General features: G+C 44.7%; 1 protein-coding gene across 3 annotated transcripts in view; it reads right to left on the reverse strand.

Moving 5' to 3' along the window:
* The window catches only part of LOC147425550 (putative MYST-like histone acetyltransferase 1), an 84665-nt gene extending 66893 nt beyond the window's left edge, over positions 1–17772 (reverse strand). Inside the window, exons 1-2 of one of the 3 annotated variants that reach the window (XM_086499639.1) lie at positions 17683–17772; positions 17450–17549 (exon numbers count right to left, since the gene is read on the reverse strand). In XM_086499639.1, the coding sequence (XP_086355765.1) occupies positions 17450–17549; positions 17683–17748 (166 nt within the window). In that variant the 5' untranslated portion in view covers positions 17749–17772. The other 2 variants (XM_086499640.1, XM_086499641.1) reach the window with 2 other exon arrangements.
* Between the last annotated feature and the right edge of the window lie 1081 nt (positions 17773–18853).

Below are 18853 nucleotides of genomic sequence, written 5' to 3' on the forward strand. Positions count from 1 at the left end.
GACTCACATGAAACGCATTGTGAATCTTCCAACTGTCAGGCAATTTCAGCCTATATGCAACATCACTGATTATGTCGCACACTTGAAAAGGCCCATAGTAACGCATGCTGAGCTTTGGAAACAGTCTTTCCTTGCCCTTCATCTTCTTTAACCTTGCCTTTTCAAACCGTAGAAGCACCCAATCACCAAGTGAATATACCACTTCACGACGGTGACGATCAGCTGCTTTCTTTTGCTTTGCCTGAGTTCTTTCTAAGGCCACTTTGACCTTCTTGTACATTTCATCCATGTCTTGAACATACTTATCTGCTTCAAATATCTTGTCCTTTGTATGCAGTATGGGAGGAACTTTCTTGCCACCTTCAACTATTTCAAAAGGTGCCTTGCCAGTTGATGAATGCACTGTATTATTGTATGCATACTCCACCAATGGCAAATACTGCTCCCACTTTCCTTTATGCTCTGACACATAGCACTTCAGCAGATCTAGGACAGTAGAATTTGCCTCTTCTGACTGCCCATCTGTTTGAGGATGAAATGACGAAGAGAATTTGAGCGTGATACCCATATTCTCAAACAAGCCTCTCCAGAACAAACTAGTCATGCGTGGATCACGGTCGCTAATAATCGACTGTGGCATGCCATGATACTTGAAAATATTGCTCATAAACAAGCGTGCCATCTGATCTGGCTTTATCTTCTTCCTGACAGGAATAAAATGAGCCTGTTTGCTGAATCTGCAAATAATGGTCCAAATACCATCATTTCCTGTCTGCGTTCTCGGAAGATCAAAGATAAAATCCATAGCAATACTTTCCCATGGTTTATCTGGAATAGGTAGTGGTTGCAATAACCCTGGTGCCTTTTGCCTGTCAAACTTGACCTTTTGGCATATTAGGCATTCTCGCACAAAGGCATCCACATCCCTTCTCAATGTAGGCCAATAGAAGAATGTCTCAACCGCTTTCACTGTAGCATCGATACCACGATGCCCTGCATACGGTGGGACATGACTCTCTTCCATAACTTTGCGTCGCAATGGCTTTGTGACACACAAGTAATGCAGAACCCAAGGTTTTTAGCCTTTCTGCAACCTCCTGTTCCGTCTCAGCAAGTTGGGTCACTGGATCATATTCAAAAGCCTGTTAAGGCTCGAACACAGGTGATTCATACCGCACAGTCAATGGAAACACCTGTACACTTGACGGAGAACATGCAGTCTCCACAACGTATGCCTAAGGTGCAAGAACAGGTGGTTGAGATGCCAGTCTTTCAAGCTGTACCAATTCAGCCCGCCACCTTTCAGCAGCCTATAGCTGGTTCTAATGGGCAGGGAAGCAACCTACAGGCTATGCAACAGGTCTTCCCACCACCTTCAGTACACCCTGGCTATTTTGGAGGTGGATCGGTATTTCAGAGCATGGCTGGTCATGCACCTGGAAATCAGTTTTATACGCCAGGAACAGTGTTTGGGGGTGCTCAAACGATGATGCCTAACCCCATGTACAGTGTCATGGGTATGCAACCAGGGTTTCAAAGCACTCAGGGCCAATTCGGGATGCCACAGGCAAATTTTGGTATGGCTGGAATTACAAATCAGCAGCCAAATATGGCATTTCCAGGTCAAGTTAATAGCGGCCAAGGAACACAGATGAACCCTATTAGTGTTCCCATGTTTCAGTCACTTCCATATGACAATTTAACGCCGCTGGAGAGGCCAACTCCGTACAAAGAAGGTGGCAAAGGAGTGTCATTCACGACCTTTACAGGGTTTGATGACAGGAAGAAGGCTCTTTCATTCCTCCAGCAGTTTGACAAGGCCTATGCAGGGGGAAACTTTACAGAGGCTTCAAAGGTCCGCAAGGCAGCCACTTTCTTGACAGGGAATGCGGGACAATGGTGGACAACTTTATTGCTTCAAGGGCAAGCTCCGTCCACATGGATTTACTTTAAGCAGATTTTTGCAGCAGCATGGTTATCTGATGATTTCGAAGCAGATGTCATGACAGAATGGCACCAGCTAAATGCTGCCACTTGCAGAAATCTGGATGATTACAATCGGAAGTTTTGGAAAGCTCTACTTCCAGTAACTTCCTATAGGTTTGTGCCATTGACAGAACAGATTGAAAAATACTGTTGTGGCCTACCTAAAGGATTGAGAAAGTACTGTACGAAGACAAAAGTCACTACTTTGACGCAGCTCATCGAGGTAGCAAACACTGGCAATGGTTTGCTCAAGGGAGAAGATTGTGAATTTAACACTGGCGTCAAGGCAGGATCAGGCAAGAAAAATTCAGCCAAGAAGCACGTTCCCAATGAGGCTCCTAAAGGGACTCAGGAGTCGGCCAACGCAGGGAAAGACAAAGCTACGGCTGAATCAGAAAAAGGACCAGCAAAGAAATGGAAAAGACGTTTTCCTCGCAAGTCAGAAGAGCAAAAGAAGGTCCTGAGGACAGAGAACAAATGCTTTATATGTGAGCAGCCTGGCCACATTGCTTACAACTGTCCTACAAAGAAAAGGCCAGCTGATTCTGAAGACAAGGAGGACAGGAAGGGAAAGAAGCCCATGGCTGGTCTAGTGCCAGATATGGTGGGCGATAAGCCAAATTCGGATGCAAGTGAGCTTTGCAGAGCATGGGGAAAGGTCAGGGATCAAACAGTGCTTATCTTCTTTGATCCAGGTGCCAAAGCCAACTTCATTTCCCCAGAATTGGCTTCAAAGTTGGGAATCAGACCTGAAGAGATGGGGTATACAGCAGAGGCAGGTTTGGCATGTCCTGGCCATACAGAGGCTGTGACACCCATCATTGGAAAGTTGCGTCTACATATCCAGTCCTATGTAGATGCTGAAGAATTTTACATCATGCCACTGGACGGATGTGATGTGTTGTTAGGTATTCCTTGGTTGTTTCGTGTACAGGGAATCATGGATGCCTACAACAAAAAGATCACTGTACAGAGCAGGGGAAAGACTCACATTCTGGATGTAAAGCTTAAAGGGGAGTCTATTCCTACTGTATCAGCTTCTGCTATTACTTCTGTAATGAAAAAGCATCTTTCTGCGTACTTGGTTTTTGCACGTGAAGTGTCAGATTGTGATGAATCAAATTTATCTGTGCTAGATAAAGAAAGGTCAATGTTTTTACAACAGTATAGTGACTGTTTTTCCGATTCATTACCGTCTCAATTACCGCCAGAGAGACCCGAGGACCATGCGATAGATTTGGTGCCAGGCTGTAGCCCACCAAATAAGCCTCCGTACAGGGTTAGTGCGGCTCAGCAGAAAGAGATAATGGGCCAAGTACAGGAGCTGTTAGAAAAGGGGCTGATTCAGCCCAGTTCATCTCCATTCTGTTCTCCAGTGTTGTTGGTGCAGAAAAAGGATGGCTCATGGCGTATGTGCATCGACTACCGTGCACTGAACAAGAATACCATCAAGAATAGGTTTCCTATACCTAGAATTGATGATATTATGGACAAATTAGAAGGAGCAGCTATGTTTAGCAGGATAGATCTAAAGAGTGGGTATCATCAAATCCGCATTAGATCAGAGGATGTGCACAAGACTGCTTTTAGAACAACGTTTGGCCTTTACGAATTTTTAGTGATGCCCTTTGGTCTCACAAATGCTCCTGCTACGTTTAATAGGATGATGGACAGAATTTTCCGTCCACACCAGCAGTTTGTTGGTACGTTCTTTGATGACATGATAGTCTACTCAAAGAATGAAGAGGAGCATAGGCATCACTTGGCCATTGTGTTCAAAGAGCTACGCAGTCATAGGTTGCTCATCAATGCAAAGAAAAGTGAGTTTTTTCTGGAAGAGATTCACTTTCTGGGACACATTGTCTCAAAGGACGGTGTCAGAATGGATCCTGCAAAAGTTGAAGCGATCAAGTCATGGCCAAATTTGAAGACGGTGCATGATGTCCGAAGCTTTTTGGGACTATGCTCCTATTACAGAAGGTTTATCCGAAATTTTGCTGAGATTGCTTCACCTTTACATGCTCTTCAAAAGAGGGCAGTCACCTTTAGATGGACACAAAAAGAGATTTCAGCTTTTAATCTCTTAAAGGAAAAGATGACTTCAGATCCAGTCATTGTGTTGCCAGATCTTAGGAAGTCATTTGTGGTCCAGTGTGATGCCTGCGGTAGTAGCATTGGTGCTGTGCTAATGCAAGATGGCAGGGTAGTAGCCTATGAGAGCAGAATTTTGCAAGGGCCAGAGATGACCATGCAGGTCTATGAGAAAGAGTTACTGGCTGTGATTCATGCGCTCTTAAGTTGGAAACACTACCTGCTAGGTGCAGACTTTGTTGTCCAAACGGACCATCAGACCTTGCGATACTTCTTGACACAGACAAAGTTATCTGAGAAGCATATGCGATGGGCAAATATCTTGTCCATGTTCCATTTTCAGATTGTGCATGTGGAAGGCAAGAAGAACGTTGTGGCTGATGCCTTGTCAAGGAAGCCACAAATTTCAGCTGTGTCGATTCCTTATCATCATGAACTTGATGATATGAGAGAACAGTATGCAAATGATGAAGATTTTGCAAGGGTCTTCGAGCAGCTAATGGATGGACAACGTCATGAACACTATCTTCTCAAAGATGGGTTCATGATGATGCATGGCAGATTGTGTGTCACAAAGCCATTGCGACGCAAAGTTATGGAAGAGAGTCATGTCCCACCGTATGCAGGGCATCGTGGTATTGATGCTACAGTTAAAGCGGTTGAGACATTCTTCTATTGGCCTACATTGAAAAGGGATGTGGATGCCTTTGTGCGAGAATGCCTAATATGCCAAAAGGTCAAGTTTGACAGGCAAAAGGCACCAGGGTTATTGCAACCACTACCTATTCCAGATAAACCATGGGAAAGTATTGCTATGGATTTTATCTTTGATCTTCCAAGAACGCAGACAGGAAATGATGGTATTTGGACCATTATTTGCAGATTCAGCAAACAGGCTCATTTTATTCCTGTCAGGAAGAAGATAAAGCCAGATCAGATGGCACGCTTGTTTATGAGCAATATTTTCAAGTATCATGGCATGCCACAGTCGATTGTCAGCGACCGTGATCCACGCATGACAAGTTTGTTCTGGAGAGGCTTGTTTGAGAATATGGGCACCACGCTCAAATTCTCTTCGTCATTTCATCCTCAAACAGATGGGCAGTCAGAAGAGGCAAATTCTACTGTCCTAGATCTGCTGAAGTGCTATGTGTCAGAGCATAAAGGAAAATGGGAGCAATATTTGCCATTGGTGGAGTATGCATACAATAATACAGTGCATTCATCAACTGGCAAGGCACCTTTTGAGATAGTTGAAGGTGGCAAGAAAATTCCTCCCATACTGCATACAAAGGATAAGATATTTGAAGCAGATAAGTATGTTCAAGACATGGATGAAATGTACAAGAAGGTCAAAGTGGCCTTAGAAAGAACTCAGGCAAAGCAAAAGAAAGCAGCTGATCGTCACCGTCGTGAAGTGGTATATTCACTTGGTGATTGGGTGCTTCTACGGTTTGAAAAGGCAAGGTTAAAGAAGATGAAGGGCAAGGAAAGACTGTTTCCAAAGCTCAGCATGCGTTACTATGGGCCTTTTCAAGTGTGCGACATAATCAGTGATGTTGCATATAGGCTGAAATTGCCTGACAGTTGGAAGATTCACAATGCGTTTCATGTGAGTCTTCTCAGACCCTATGTGGGTGATGTGCCAGAAGATATACCAGCTGAAGATCAGCCGGAAGTCGAGGAACTTGACGAAATCTTGGTCCCTGAACAGATTTTGGCACACAAAGAAAGGAAAGTGAAAGGCAAGGTTGCTAGGCGTTACTTGGTAAAGTTCAGAAACTATCCACCAATGGATGCTAAGTGGATGGAAGAAGGTGAACTTGCAGAGTCACCAACTGTGTTATCACTCTACCTGGAAGCCTTCGATTTGCAACCTACCTTGACCCCTTGAGTTTCAAAGCTAAATGGATTGTCAGTGTGACAATGGCTTCTGAAACAAATGATGTACATGGTATTTAAAGTGAGCTCAAATGAAATACCTGTTACATGAATGTTAGAGCTGTACAGATTGTCAGTTTGGCAATTGCTCTTATGGAATGTCCAAAAGTTTGGTTAGTGCTATAGAAGTGAGTATTTCTTGTCAGTTTGTCAAGGATACAATGATTGCTTCTATTCAGGAGTACATGTGTAACTGCATTCTTAAACTGTCGGTTTGGGTATGCTCGAAAGTGTTACGGGATCCAACGTGTACTATAAGACAGTGGCAAAATGTGCAGCTACCATTTTGTCATTGGAAAGTTAGTGACTCAAAGCAATGGCAGAGTGTGCAGCTACCACTATGTCATTGGGACAGGGTTCACACGCAGGCAATACATGAGTCGACGAGGTGTTGAATACACCAGGGTTGACAATGAGCATGTATGTGTCGTATATGTGTCGACAAGTGTTGAATACATCAGTGTTGACAGTAAGCATGTACGACATAGATGCAAACGAGGACGTTTGAGATTTCAAGAGGGGGGTATGTCACCAGCGTGTGACTACTATCTATCCTTTTTGTTGATTTCTTTCTTATTATCTATTTACTTTCACTTTTTGGAAACACCCCTCGGGAAATCTAACTGCCCTGCATTGCATAGCTAGTGTGGAACTGTCCAGAGGGAGTCCAGGCCTGAGGGCAAGAGAGCACTAAGGTTGGACAAGGACTATGGTTAGCCAAGTGGGGTCATTGACTAGCCAAAGTGGAATCCTTTGCTACAGAGGCTACATTTCAGTTTTGGATGTGGCCACAGTGTACAAAGAGGGTCGGATGACCTAGAAAGATATAATGGCAGCATCTCCTAAAATTTAGGGAACTGCTATTTTGGGACCTGAAAATGTCTTCGCGTCATTACGTGCAGTTTGACATGGGGATCATTTTGTTACTCTGTGGCCGAGTCAACAGAGGCTGCAGGTGAGATATTTTTAGACCCGAGGGTCTAAAGCGGGAAAATGCACAAATGAGTGACACTTGGCACTTTGAGGCCAGTTTACTACTTATAGAGAAGGCAAAAACGTGATTTATAGTTGGGAGGCTCATTTTGCAAGTCTCTGTCACAGGTTAAGAGCTATGGAGTGCTTGCTTTCCCTCTTATGCACAGTGCGGTGCCAGGAGTGATGCCCTGCACGCTACGCACTGCCCTCTCTCTCCCCTTTGGCAGTATGTTATGCCCCTCTAGTGGGCTCTTCATTTGACCAATGTACAGTTGTGTGGGTTCATGCGCGATTGCCGAGGCAAGAGCCTCTTGCACAGGTACTGGATTAGCTAGCGGCTAATCCCCCCGCAGGTACAGGTGAATTCGGAGAGGTTTCACGCCAGAAATCTCGTCCGATTCAAAGGGCAAGTAGCCCTACAGGTGCGGGAGCTCGAGGACTTGCTAGGGATGCGACCGGCACGCGAAACGGAGCCCGAAACAGTGAATTACAGCCTGCTGTGTATTTTTGCAGGTTTAGGGTTTTGGCCCTAAACGGACCCTAATACCCCCAGGAGGTTCGGGGACGCAAGGGGACCGCTGTACAGGCGATCTGGCGCATTTTCAGGGCTGAAAACAGAGAATTCAGCGTGCTGCAGATTCTCGCCAGGTTTTGCAAAGTGCCCGTATGCGTCGGGAAAGTCGGTCAATGCGTGGGAATACTGACCGTGAAGGGTTCTAGTACAGTTATGCTGCCGAAATCGGGCTGGAACAGAGGAAATTCAGCCGAGTTTGTGCGGGGCAGCTTGTAGGAACCACAGCGTTTATTCCCTCTTTTGAACAATAAAGAAATACCGAAAGGGGCGCCTAAGTTAGGGGCCAATCTGGTGTCTGTCTACTCATACAGGTGCAATCTAGCAGCCTGTATCCCTCTCCCCTTTGTTGTGTCTTGAAAGTACAGGTAAAATAGACGACTAATAATGGGTGAAAGCTAAATCAAGGTTTAAAGTAAAGTCTACCGCCCTTTTTGGATTGAACAGGCCGGTTTCACCTGCACAACGTAGAGGGCGGTACTATTTCAATTACCTGTTAACTTTACACAGAGCACTGAGAAGGGAAGACAACACAGTTGCGTCCAGCGACTAGAATGTCACTGCGCACACGAGACCGACACCCTGTAGGCCCCAAAGACTGGCGCCCCTTTCGGTATTTCTTTATTCAAATTAACATAGACGATCCGACCACTTAGCACAAGCTTTCACAAAGCTGTCCAAACCTGGCGAGGGCTGAAAACGCAGGTTTTCGACCTGATTTTGGCAACATAACGACGCAAAAACCCCTGTAGGTCAAAAGCACCTGTCTAGGACGGATTCCCTCACTATCTGGAAGCTTTTTGGTGAGCTGTCACAGAAATTCAGTGGGATGTAATTCCCTGTTTTTCACTGCTGCCGGGTGCCCAAAAGCCTGTACACGCATCCCAAGGCTCTCACGAGGCTCCCCCGGTGTTCCCTTGCACTTTAGGTGCGAAACCCTAAACCTGCAGAAAAACACAGCAGGCTGTAATTCGCTATTTCGGATCGTTTTTAGCGGAGCGAACACGCCTACGCGTGTCCCAAGCGCTCCCGCACGCAATCGGATAGTTCCCCTATGAATTGGACGAGTTTTCACGCGAGAAAACTCTCCGAACTCGCAATCTTTCGTGATGGAACTGTGCGTACCTGTGGAGGATTAGCAATTAGCTAATCCGGTTCCTGTTCAGAAGGCTCTTGCCTTGGCAAACGCGCATAAACCCCCAGAACTGTACATGTTCATCTGAGTAGCCCAACTAGTGGGGCATTACCATATGTGCCAAAAAGGGAGAGAGAGATGCACGAGAGAAAATCACCGCGCTACATGAGACAGAGGAGAAGGCAAGCTTTCCATTAAAGCTGTAGACCTGCACCCACTACTCACACACACACTATAGCTCACTTATGTGTGAAAAATCAGCCCCCTCTCTCTCTTGGGCGCCTCCTCCACCTGAGGTGTCCTACAGACTGACCTCCTCCTGCCAAGTGACCAGTTTGCCCCTTCGAGTTAATTCTCTAGTTCCCACTCACTTCTAAAGTTGTAAGTGACTTTCCGAGTGGCCCAGATTTCGTTTGGCGGGCACAGGCTTCCATACTCATCAGAATTCAGTGCTAACTGGCCCGACCAGTCCCAGACTGACCGACCCAGACTCCCGCTATGAGAAACCTATTCGGCCACAGCCATTTCACACTGGCCATGCAATGTCCACTTGCACCTTTTCAAGGGTTCCGGGGAAAACAAGTAAAAATAAAATAAATAAAAATATCTAGTACTTATTTACGGAAGACAACAGAAAAAATACACCTCTTGGTGACACACCCCACCTTTGAAATACTGCAAGCGACCTCGCTTGCATGCCAATAATACATGCAGTATCTCCTGATATCACATATATTCTATGATGGGAATCCAAGATATACATGCTTCCGGAAATGTAGCGTTGGACGATTAAACAATCCCACCAACCTGGCTACGACACATATATCAAGCATAGAAGCCTTTTAGTGTACTCTGAAGCACAAACTTCTCTAGCTAAATTCTGTATGGAAAGCGCAGATACAATTGCTTAACTACTCTCTTGAGCATCATGAACCATGCTCTTGCCTTGCTCCAAAAAGGCTACATCGTCACTGTGGGTTCCATCTGAAAGGCTTCAAGATACAATTGCAATAGCTGAGGTGAATCGAGCAATTCAGACTCTTCCATCCATTTGGCATCCAATGATGGATAGTTCTTGAACTTCACCAAATAGCGTCTTGCAACCTTTTCTCTAACCTTTCTTTCTTTATGTGCCAATATTTGTTCAGGAACAAGGATTTCATCCAATTCTTCCACTTCGGGTTGTTCCTCATCAAGCATATTCTCTAGCACATCACCAACAAAGGATCTTAGAAGGCTGACATGAAAAGCATTATGTATTTTCTAGCCTTCGGGTAGCTTCAACCTGTAAGCTACATCGCTGATCTTTTCTGAAATCTGAAAAGGACCATAATATCGCATACTGAGCTTAGGAAACAAGCGTTCCTTGCCTTTCCTTTTCCTTAACCTGGCCTTTTCAAAGCGCAAAAGCACCCAATCACCAAGTGAAAATACAAGTTCACGACGGTGACGATCAGCAGCTTTCTTTTGCTTAGCCTGAGTTTTCTCAAGAGCAATCTTTATCTTCCTGTATGTTTCATCCATATCTTGCACATACTTGTCTGCCTCAAAAATCTTGTCCTTAGTCTGCAAAATGGGCGGGACTTTCTTCCCTCCTTCCACTATCTCAAATGGTGCCTTACCTGTTGACGTATGCACAGTGTTATTCTAAGCATATTCAACCAATGGAAGATGGTGTTCCCAAGTTGCCTTGTGCTCTGACACATAACATTTGAGCAGGTCCAAGACAGTAGAATTTGCCTCTTCTGACTGTCCATCGGTTTGCGGATGAAACGAAGAAGAGAACTTTAGCGTAGTGCCCATGTTCTCAAACAATGCCTTCCAGAAAAGACTCGTCATACGTGGATCTCTGTCACTGACAATTGACTGAGGCGTCCCGTGATATTTAAAGATATTGCTCATAAATATCTTGACCATGTGTTCTGGCTTTATCTTCTTCCTCACAGGAATGAAATGGGCCTGCTTACTGAACCTACAAATGATAGTCCAAATCCCATCATTGCCTATTTGCGTCCTTGGAAGATCAAAGATAAAGTCCATTGCTATGCTTTCCCATGGCCTATCTGGGATCGGCAATGGCTTCAACAATCCCGGTTGCTTTTGCCTGTCAAATTTGACTTTTTGGCAAACTAAGCATGATCTTACAAATGTGTCAACATCTTGACGCAAAGCTGGCCAATAGAAGAATGCCTCAACCCCTTTCACTGTCGCATCAATTCCACGATGCCCAGCATAAGGTGGAGCATGACTTTCCATCAAAATCTTTGGCCGTAACTGTTTGGTAACGCATAACTTTCCATGCATCATGAGAAAGTCATTCTTAAGCATATAGTGCTTATGATGTTGCCCATCAACAAGCTGGTCATAGATCCTTGCAAAATCTGATTCTTCAACATATTGTGTCTTCATTTCGTCTAGTTCACAATGGTACGGAATTGACACTGCTGAAATTTGGGGCTTTCGTGACAACGCATCAACCACAACGTTCTTTTTCCCTTGCACATGCACAATCTAAAAATGGAACATTGACAAGATGTTTGCCCATCGCATGTGCTTCTAAGACAACTTCGTCTGTGTGAGAAAATATCGCAAGGTTTGATGATCCGTTTGGACTACAAAATCAGCCCCTAGCAGATAGTGTTTCCAACTAGTGAGAGCATGAATTACTGCCAGCAATTCTTTCTCATAGACTTGCAAGTTCCTTTCAGTCTTCAAAAGAATTCTGCTCTCATATGCAACTACTCGGCCATTCTGCATTAGAACTGCACCAAGACTATGGCCACACGCATCACACTAAACCACAAAAGGTTTTGAAAGATCTGGCAAAATGATTACCGGATCTGAAGTCAGCTTCTCTTTCAAGTGTTTGAACGCTAAAATTTCCTTGGCTGTCCACTTGAAAGTAACTCCTTTTCCTTGTAGTGCATGGAGTGGAGAAGCAATCTCAGCAAAATTTCAGATGAACCTCCTGTAGTAGGAACATAAGCCTAGAAAGCTTCGAATGTCATGTACGGACTTCAAGTCTGGCCATGATGTAATTGCTTCCACTTTAGCGGGATCCATGCGTACCCCATCCTTTGAAACAATGTGCCCAAGGAAGTGAATTTCTTGCAAAAAAAATTCACTCTTCTTCGCATTAATGAGTAGCTTGTTCTTACGTAACTCATTGAAAACTGCAGTCAAGTGATCCCTATGCTCCTCTTCAGACTTCGAATAGACAATCATGTCATCAAAGAAGGTACCCACGAAGTTTCTATGTGGTCTAAAAATTATGTCCATCATTCTATTAAACGTGGCAGGAGCATTTGTGAGACCAAATGGCATAGCAAGAAACTCATAGAGACCAAATGTTGTCCTGAACGCAGTCTTATGGACATCTTCTGGCCTAATGCGTATCTGATGGTACCCACTCTTTAGGTCTATTCTTGTAAACAATGACGCTCCCTCAAGCCGATCAAGAATGTCATCTATCCTCGGTATGGGGAACCTATTCTTGATAGTATTCTTATTCAAGGCGCGATAGTCAATGCACATACGCCAAGAACCATCCTTCTTCTGCACTAAGAGTACAGGCGAACAAAAAGGGGATGAACTGGGCTGAATCAGCCCCTTCTCTAAAAGCTCCTTGACCTGACTCGTAATCTCTTTCTGCTGGGCTGCACTAACCCTGTATGGTGGTCTATTCTGTGGACTAGAACCTGGCACAAGATCTATGGTATGACCCTCAGGTCTCTCAGGAGGTAACTCCCCTGGTAAAGAGTCCGAAAAACAATCACTGAAACCACTCAAAAAAGTTGACCTGTCTTTATCTAAGGTAGACAAATTAGATACAACTTGAGGTACTTCTTTTGCAAAGATCAAGTACGCAGAAAGATGATTCTTTATTATAGATGAAATAGCAGAAGCAGAAACAACTGGAACAGACTCGCCTTTAAGCTTTACATCAAGGACATGAGTCTTTCCTCTATGTACAAGGGTAATCTTTTTGTTGTAAGTATCCACCATAGCATGTAACCTTTAACACCATGGGATACCCAGTAACACATCACAACCCTCAAGTGGCATAATATGAAACTCTTCCGCATCCACATAACTCTGAATGTGCAGACGAAGCTTCCCCAAAATGGGAGTAACGGGCTCTGAATGACCTGGGCATGCTAAACCTGCTTCCCCTATCATACCCATCTCCTTTGCACGAATGCCCAACTTTGATGCCAATTCTGGTGATATGAAATTTGCACGGGCTCCTGGATCAAAGAAAACCAGCACTGTCTGGTCTCTAACTTTGCCCCAAGCTCTGCACAGCTCTGTGGCATCTGTGTTTGGCTGGTCTCCAACCAAATCTGGAACAAGTCCTGCACTTGGCTTTGGCTTCTTCCCTTTATGGTCTGACTTGTCATCCTTATCCTGTGACTTCTTCTGTGGGCATTCATTCGCAAAATGTCCTTCCTGTTCACAAATGTAGCATTTCTTGGCCTCCCTAAGAGCTTTCCGTTCTTCAAAAGTTTTGCCAGAAAAATGACTCTTTTGTCCTTGTCCTCGTCCCGAAGAAGACTTAGACTGCTTCTTGGACGTATCACCTTCTTCGGTGGAGGGCTTCTTTGTGGGAAGCTCAGAAGGCTTTGCTGCAACATTGCCCTTGGCTGAAAACTGTTTGCCCTTGGACCCTTTCTTGTGGCTATTAAATCCATCGGAATCTCCTTTCGACAGATTGCTAGCCACTGTTGCATTCTCTACCAACTGAAACATATTCATGACAGTAGTCTTTGTGCAGTAGTGCCTGATTTTCTTGGGAAATCCGCAACAGTACTTCTCAATTTGTTCCGACAATGGCACAAACCTGTAAGAGGTGACTGGCAACAGTGCGGCCCAAAATTGTTTATTGTATTCTTCTAGATTCGCACACTGTTTAGCATTCAACTCGTGCCATTCTGTCATCACATCCACTTCAAAAGTGTTTGTAAGCCATGCAGGCGCAAAAAGCTGTTTGAATTGGACCCACGTTGTTGGGGCTTGACCCTGGTTCAACAATGCGGTCCACCATTGAAGCGCATTCCCTATCAAGAAAGTGGCAGCCTTGCGTATCTTTGAAGATTCCGTGAAGTTTCCTCCAACATAAGCTGCATCGAACTGCTATATGAAGGTCAAAGCCTTCAATTGGTCCTCAGTTCCTCTAAAAGTTTCAAACTTCACTCCCTGCCCACCTTCCTTGTAATCCTTAAGCTGACTCAAAGGAGCCACATTATCATAAACAGGTGCCTGTAACAGTGGTGCTCCATGATTGTTCATTCCAGCACTCGCATCAACTGTTTTACCTGTCATATCTGCATTTTGTACGTATGGCTGCGAAAAACCAGCCATACCAAATTGTGTTTTAGGCACTCGAAACTAGCCGTAGACACCCTGAAAACCTGGTTGGACACCCATGTTCGCGTACATAGGGTTACCCATGCCTGTTTGCATTGTCCCGAACACATTCCCTGGCATATAACCTATGGAAGGTCGAGCCATAGCTTGAAACACTGAACCACCTCCAAAATAACCAAGATAAGTATTAGGTAATGGAAGGGTCTAACGCATAGCGTGTTCATTACTCCATTGACCATTCACAAACGGTTCTTGTCCAGCAAAAGCAAGTTGCTTTGGATCATTGGACACCGCTAGTTGCTCAACCACATGGGCTTTCCCTCGAGCATCATGAGTCCTCTCCGCATTGGAAATCTCCTTTTCTTGCAACGGCTCAGTCATGCCCTATGTAGGAGGCTGAAAACCCTGTGTCGGAGCCTGTAAGAACTCCTACATCCTTGGGGGGTTGTTAGCCAACTGCTGAAAGATGTCCATGCAGCAACGCAGTTGAGTTCTAAACAACCTGTCCTCTTCTTGAAGAGTTGAAGGAACTTTCTCCGTGCCATGTGAGGAAGATCCCTCTTCAGGTACTTGGTCTCTCTTCTCTGCCATAACGACAAGCTCTGTGTTGCTTTCACCCACAACAATCCACGCTGCACTTTTTGAAGAAAAAGTGACTATCCCGTCGATGGAACCATATAACCGGCCTGCACAACGTAGAGGGCGGTACTATTTCAATTACCTGTTAACTTTACACAGAGCACTGAGAAGGGAAGAGAACACAGTTGCGTCCAGCGACTAGAACGTCACCGCGCACACGAGATCGACACCCTGTAGGCCCCAAAGACTGGCGCCCCTTTCGGTATTTCTTTATTCAAATTAAGATAGACGATCCGACCACTTAGCACAAGCTTTCACAAAGCTGTCCAAACCTGGCGAGGGCTGAAAACGCAGGTTTTCGACCTGATTTTGACAGCATAACGACGCAAAAACCCCTGTAGGTCAAAAGCACCTGTCAAGGACGGATTCCCTCACTATCTGGAAGCTTTTTGGTGAGCTGTCACAGAAATTCAGCGGGATGTAATTCCCTGTTTTTCACTGTTGCCGGGTGCCCAAAAGCCTGTACACGCATCCCAAGACTCTCACGAGGCTCCCCCGGTGTTCCCTTGCACTTTAGGTGCGAAACCCTAAACCTGCAGAAAAACACAGCAGGCTGTAATTCGCTGTTTCGGATCGTTTTTAGCGGAGCGAACACACCTACGCGTGTCCCAAGGGCTCCCGCACGCAATGGGACAGCTCCCCTGTGAATTGGACGAGTTTTCACACGAGAAAACTCTCCAAACTCGCAATCTTTCGTGATGGAACTGTGCGTACCTGTGGGGGATTAGCAATTAGCTAATCCGATTCCTGTTCAAAAGGCTCTTGCCTTGGCAAACGCGCATAAACCCCCAGAACTGTACATGTTCATCTGAGTAGCCCAACTAGTGGGGCTTACCATATGTGCCAAAAAGGGAGAGAGATGCACGAGAGTAAATCATCGCGCTACATGAGACAGAGGAGAAGGCAAGCTTTCCATTAAAGTTGTAGACCTGCACCCACTACTCACACACACACTGTAGCTCACTTATGTGTGAAAAATCAGCCCCCTCTCTCTCTTGGGCACCTCCTCCACCTGAGGTGTCCTACAGACTGACCTCCTCCTGCCAAGTGTCCAGTTTGCCCCTTTGAGTTAATTCTCTAGTTCCCACTCACTTATAAAGTTATAAGTGACTTTCCGAGTAGCCCAGATTTCGTTTGGTGGGCACAGGCTTCCATACTCATCAGAATTCAGTGCTAACTGGCCCGACCAGTCCCAGACTGACCGACCCAAACTCCCGCTGTGAGAAACCTATTCGGCCACAGCCGTTTCACACTGGCCATGCAATGTCCACTTGCACCTTTTCAAGGGTTCCGGGGAAAACAAGTAAAAATAAAATAAATAAAAATATCTAGTACTTATTTACGGAAGACAACAGGAAAAATACACCTCCTGGTGACACTTCCTACCGCTACAAAGGAGTTACTTGGAGTATCGTGTATGAAAGAATAACAGTCTCAGCAAGAGCAAAGAGCCTAATGCCAAGTCATCTATTGATAGGCCTTCATTGAACATAACATCATTTAGTTTGGAGTCTACCAATGTCCACCCCTTATGTCTTCTAATTTCAATATCAGCGCGCACTTTAAAAGAGTGGGAAGTCACCATTAATTGGAAGGTCACCAAAAGTACTCACAAAAACACATTGGGAGAGAGATGCACGTGTGCACATACATCATGCTCTAAGATATCGGCCAGCATGTGACCACGAACATGAGAAACAATGGTCCTAGGCTACTTACTATTCCTGCAGGTTTCTCAATGCGCCTTGTACAATCGGTTATGCAAAGAGCGTCATGCACAGGTCATAGGTAAACTGATGATCTTTCCAAATATGTTGTTCTTGTAAACAATCCCACACAGGTGCCACTTACAAATGCCCTAGGCTTTCCTAGTCTACAAGATGGCTCTGAGTCATAGTACCTTGTCCATGTGGCACATCGAGCCCATGTGCTCGTGCCAAGGGGAAGGGAGTTTAGAGCATTTTTCCTCTCTTTTCGTGTTAAGTGTTTATCATGCCAACATGTATGTGCTTTTTGCGCATAGCATGTGTCTGTGTATGCACATGCGTATGTGTGTGTTGTGTTTGCTTTTAGCATCAAAAGTTGAAGAGTACTAGTGGCTTTTCAAGGACCAGCTTATGGATCCTATTGAAGAACCCATTAAGCCAAATCTGAGACACACATTTCTAAAGATTGGACACTACTCTCAAGAAGGAGAAATGCATGGCGTGTGAACTACTATCATGACTTGAGACCGAACTACTGCAATCCTGATTACGTCATCCAAAGGTGGGATAAGTTCAAATGAAACTGTGTTGTTAAGTTTGCAATTATTTGATGAGTCAGAGTAAAACATTTCATGGAGACAACTTCCACCACTCTCTATGAGACAAGACATGGGTAATATTCTCTCTTCCTCCCGCTCTACTACATAAGTAGTGTTTAACCTACATAAAAGTAAACTAAATCAGGAGTTAGACGAGACTTTAGTCTTTAACCTTCAACTAAATCGGTTGACATAAGTAGTGTTCAATCTGCATAAAAATAAACTTAAGCAGGAGCTAAACACGGTCCAGTCTGGAATCGTTAGTGATCAATCTATAGAAAAATAAACTTAATCGGAAGCTAAAGACAATGCATGTTTCTGCTAACAATTATGTGGCTGCAAAATGTTCTGCAGTGTCGGAATTTGGTCTTCATGCGATCAACTTTCATGCCATCTGAAATAGGACTAAAGAACTTCTATGTGGGACAAGGGAACTTACGATACAGATTATCCCATGAAGACTGACACAGTAGGCGTGCACCAATTTTGTATTTCATCTTTGAGTTACTTTGTAATGTCAAAAGACCATCAGAATCACCCTGGATGTGCAGAAATCTCTCTCTCTCTCTCTCTCTCTCTCTCTCTCTCTCTCGTAAACACGCGCAACAATATCAACTGCACAGAACCCTACGACTTCGAAATTTTGCAGAAGAATCTGCAAAGAGAACTCACGAGTGCCATAACCGGGTAGCCTTTACTGGGAACTAGTATATAACAGAAAGTATAGTTGCTCGACATTTTCAAATGGACGCCCGTCCAAAACGTGGCGGTCCAATTGACATGGCGGGCTGGGCTTAAGTGATGGTAGTCGTTACACACTTCCATCTTAAACAAGGGCCGGTCTGTGTTGGTGTGTGTGTGTGTGTGTGTGTGAGAGAGAGCTTGCTCTTGTCTTTGTATTTTTTTTACGCAAGCGTTATTTTTATTACAAACAAAATAGCACTATTTTTATTACGAACTGAGGATCCACATGTCGCATCTAGTGACTCTTCCTATTGACTAGGACATCATGGAAGTTTACATGACGTCCAATCTCGATAGTTCAAAACCAAGACATGCATGCCATGGTCCGGGTGAGCGTGCTTAGCCGCTTGAAAGAGACTTTTAATAGAACCACTCGCTCCGAATATGGAGCTAGCGATGTAAATGAAAGGGGTGGGGAAGTAAATTCACCATCCATGACCGATGTAGACCCTATGTTCCTAGAGGGTGTGCATGCGGATACTCCATTCATTGCACTCTCTGACTCTTCATAGCTATTTCCCTTCGAGGTTATATTATCTGATGGTAGAAGCTTTGCCGGAGTGCAAGAGGTTGAGCGATATATCTTTGCAACTAGGGAAAAGGAAATCGAAAGCTTACGCAAAGCAGAGCAACGGAGACAGCTAAAGGCGAAGGCCCCTATGTCAACATCCATGCTAGTCGAGCAATTGAGTGCTCCTGAATTAGCAACCACTAAGGGTCAAACCATAAGAGCCACATTGCATCTAGTTCAATGGACACCCCTAGCACCTCAATCTTAGATGGAGCATTTCTAAATGAAAATTGGGAGTATGAACTACAAACAGAGACTTTAGTCGACTTATACATAGGTAACACCTATCATGTGGGCTGGTTAGATGTCCTACAATCCACATAGGGTGCTACTAGCATAGAAGAGCAACAACAAAGAATTTGTGATGTCATCCATAGGGTCACTGAGCTGGAGAGGCAAAACAAAGGGATCGACATGCCTTCAACGGGTCTCATGAGATTCTTGGATACAGGGAAGGATAAGCAACCAACTTTATCACAAATGGAGACTCCCTCGATAAGTCCCATGGATCCTCCGTATGTTGTTTTG

The sequence above is a fragment of the Adiantum capillus-veneris genome, chromosome 25, assembly GCF_014529385.1.
Source record: "Adiantum capillus-veneris isolate H3 chromosome 25, ASM1452938v2, whole genome shotgun sequence".
Classification (NCBI taxonomy): Eukaryota; Viridiplantae; Streptophyta; class Polypodiopsida; order Polypodiales; family Pteridaceae; genus Adiantum; species Adiantum capillus-veneris.